General features: G+C 40.0%; 1 protein-coding gene across 1 annotated transcript; it reads left to right on the top strand.

The window, feature by feature from the left end:
• The first annotated feature begins 25 nt into the window (after positions 1 to 25).
• On the top strand, positions 26 to 520 carry LOC137716990 (uncharacterized). Its single transcript, XM_068456315.1, has one exon. The coding sequence runs from the start codon at positions 26 to 28 to the stop codon at positions 518 to 520; it is 495 nt and encodes a 164-aa protein (XP_068312416.1).
• Positions 521 to 2,463: the final 1,943 nt, after the last annotated feature.

The following is a 2,463-nucleotide window of genomic DNA, read 5'->3' as shown; positions in this document are numbered from 1 at the left end:
GGGGGTCTCCAAGAAAAAGCTGACGATGATGAAACATGGGAAGATCTTAGGCAAGTCTTTCAATGATTTCATGGTCCGTCATCAGACTGAGCTCAGCTGCAAGTCGGACGACGTACAAGTAACATCGTTTGTATACCCGTTGGAGTACGAGTTCAGCTGTACCAGCAGCCCACCGCGTAGGTCATCCTACACTCCTCCATGTCAATCCGGCAAGGTGTACAAGGGGCGGTATGTTAGGCAGCATTCGCGGAGGGGAGTTTATGTGCCAATGATGTGTGAGGATGCATTGGCGACAGTCCATGGGGGGAAGAAAGCGAGTTATCGCGGCAGTGATGTGGTGGAGCCACTGCCAATTGTGAGGCGGGCGCTGGTGAGGGTAACGGAGTGGGAGCCTTTGTTACCGTTGAGTAATGATGAGGAGGAGGCTTACCATGTGGACAAGGCAGCCCAGGAATTTATTGACAAGTTTTATAGGGAGTTAATGTTGCAAAAGTGGACGGCTGCAGGTCGATACAGCTGAAGTAGGCTCACAAGTTAAAGATATGGAGAGTGACTTACATGTAATCCGTACCCTGATGATCAAAGTTCTCGAGAGGATTTTCAGTATGTCCAACATCACACGTTAGGTTTAATTGTGCAATTCATCGTGTTGATCCTTAACTGTTTTATTAGATTTGACGTATTATGTTGGGCATACTGAAGATAGAATCTCATCTTTAGTAGTTGGAGAGTGTATTAATTTAGTGAAGTAATTAGAACTCATGCTTTCCTTATTGCATGTACAGTTAAGACTTGGAGAACGGTTAGAACCCTTGCATGTATTATGAAATGCAGAAAACCCTTCAGAGTTTAAAGGATGTAAGTTTCTAGTTTACGTTTTTGTAAGAACTTTTGCATATATATGTAAACATGTTCAACCTCATAAAACTTAATACAATCGTAAAAGAAAATTCTTTCAGAATTATAACCCAATGATTAAACAACTAAACCACAATTAGAAATAAAGAGTGTTAAACAGCTTGGATGTGAAAACAAACTAGAAAGTTAGCAGATGAAATGGTTGTCTTTGAAGCCAATGGACTTGACCAACAAGGTTACTAGTTTTTACCATTTATCTTCATATAATTCCAAGCAGACGCTGAATTACCTGAGTTGCAAACAACTGTTGCTGCATTCTTGTCTCACTTTTTATGAGCAACCTACTACGCCCTCACTAGCTCCAGGTAGAAACTGTCAGACATACGTGCGAATGCACATCAAGCTGAAGCCTTGCAGAAAGCTAACCGGATACCTCATTCGTCTCTTTAGGGATAGTGTAGTGAGTCTAGTGATTCAGACTGCATAGTTGAGCCAGATACTCAGAAAATCTACTTAAATCTCATCCAAGGGTACGAACAAAATATATTGCTTGAGTTAATTTTTGTAAGATATTACTGGCCCTTCAAAACGTTTGAATGGAAGGTATTGGAATCCTGCTGAAGTCGAGCAGTGGACTGATTTCTTTACATATTTGTAGGGGACTACATCATCACCTGCCATAGAACATCACCATAGAACCACTTATAAAATGGTTCTGAAAATTATTTCCGGAAGTGTGAGCATTGTAAAACAAAATCGGGTTTTGGGCACAATTATTTTTAAAATCTTTCGAAACAAGTTCAGATTCCATTTGGATTATAAATTTTGTTGGACGTTTAATTAAACCAGAAAGCTAGGTTGAAGCTCGAAATAAATACCAGTCCTTTCTAATATACATATATAAAACAACAGTAGCCCTCAAGCTCTAACTAGTAGTAAGTTGGCTAGAAATTCAAGCAAAGGCTCAAACAGTTATAGTGATGCTAAAACACCTTCAACTTCCAATAAGAAACTGAAAATTATAAGTAAAGCAGAAAATTACAGAAAAATAACAAAATTGAAATCTTTACCTTGAAATCACACTAAACCAACTTCACGATGCGTGGTCAACCAAAGGTCGTCAAAAGAATCAAATTAAGCTACCAGTTCGGATACTCTTATTAAACCAGGCCATGAATTCTGGATGCAATTCATCGGTTTTCTCCATCCAAACTGCTCTTAATATGACACGGCTGTCAATCTCGTTTTTGGCCAACTTCTCTACAAGACTCCAAACCCGTCTTCCAGTGGTTGCCTCTGGCATTAAAACACTAAGACGAGGTTCTTAAATAGACTCACGAGAGTGTTCCCGGCCTTGAAGCAACACATAAGGAAAAGCTTTGGGTACATCTCGAAACTGATCAGAGTTATCATTTGGCATTGGGACACCACGTGGTGGAAGCTCCACAAATGAAGACCAAAAGCTGGAATTCACAACGGAATACTTGATCAATCTGAGGTCTTGTACTTATAGCAAGGTTTGGCGTCTTTTGGGGATGCAGGGGAAGTGCATAAAGCCCGAGCATACTTTTTTTTTTGTTTTTTGAACAAATGATATTATCTACA

Source organism: Pyrus communis, chromosome 15, assembly GCF_963583255.1.
Source record: "Pyrus communis chromosome 15, drPyrComm1.1, whole genome shotgun sequence".
Classification (NCBI taxonomy): Eukaryota; Viridiplantae; Streptophyta; class Magnoliopsida; order Rosales; family Rosaceae; genus Pyrus; species Pyrus communis.
Note: the sequence above shows the minus strand (reverse complement) of the source record. Positions and strands in the feature narration are given on the sequence as shown.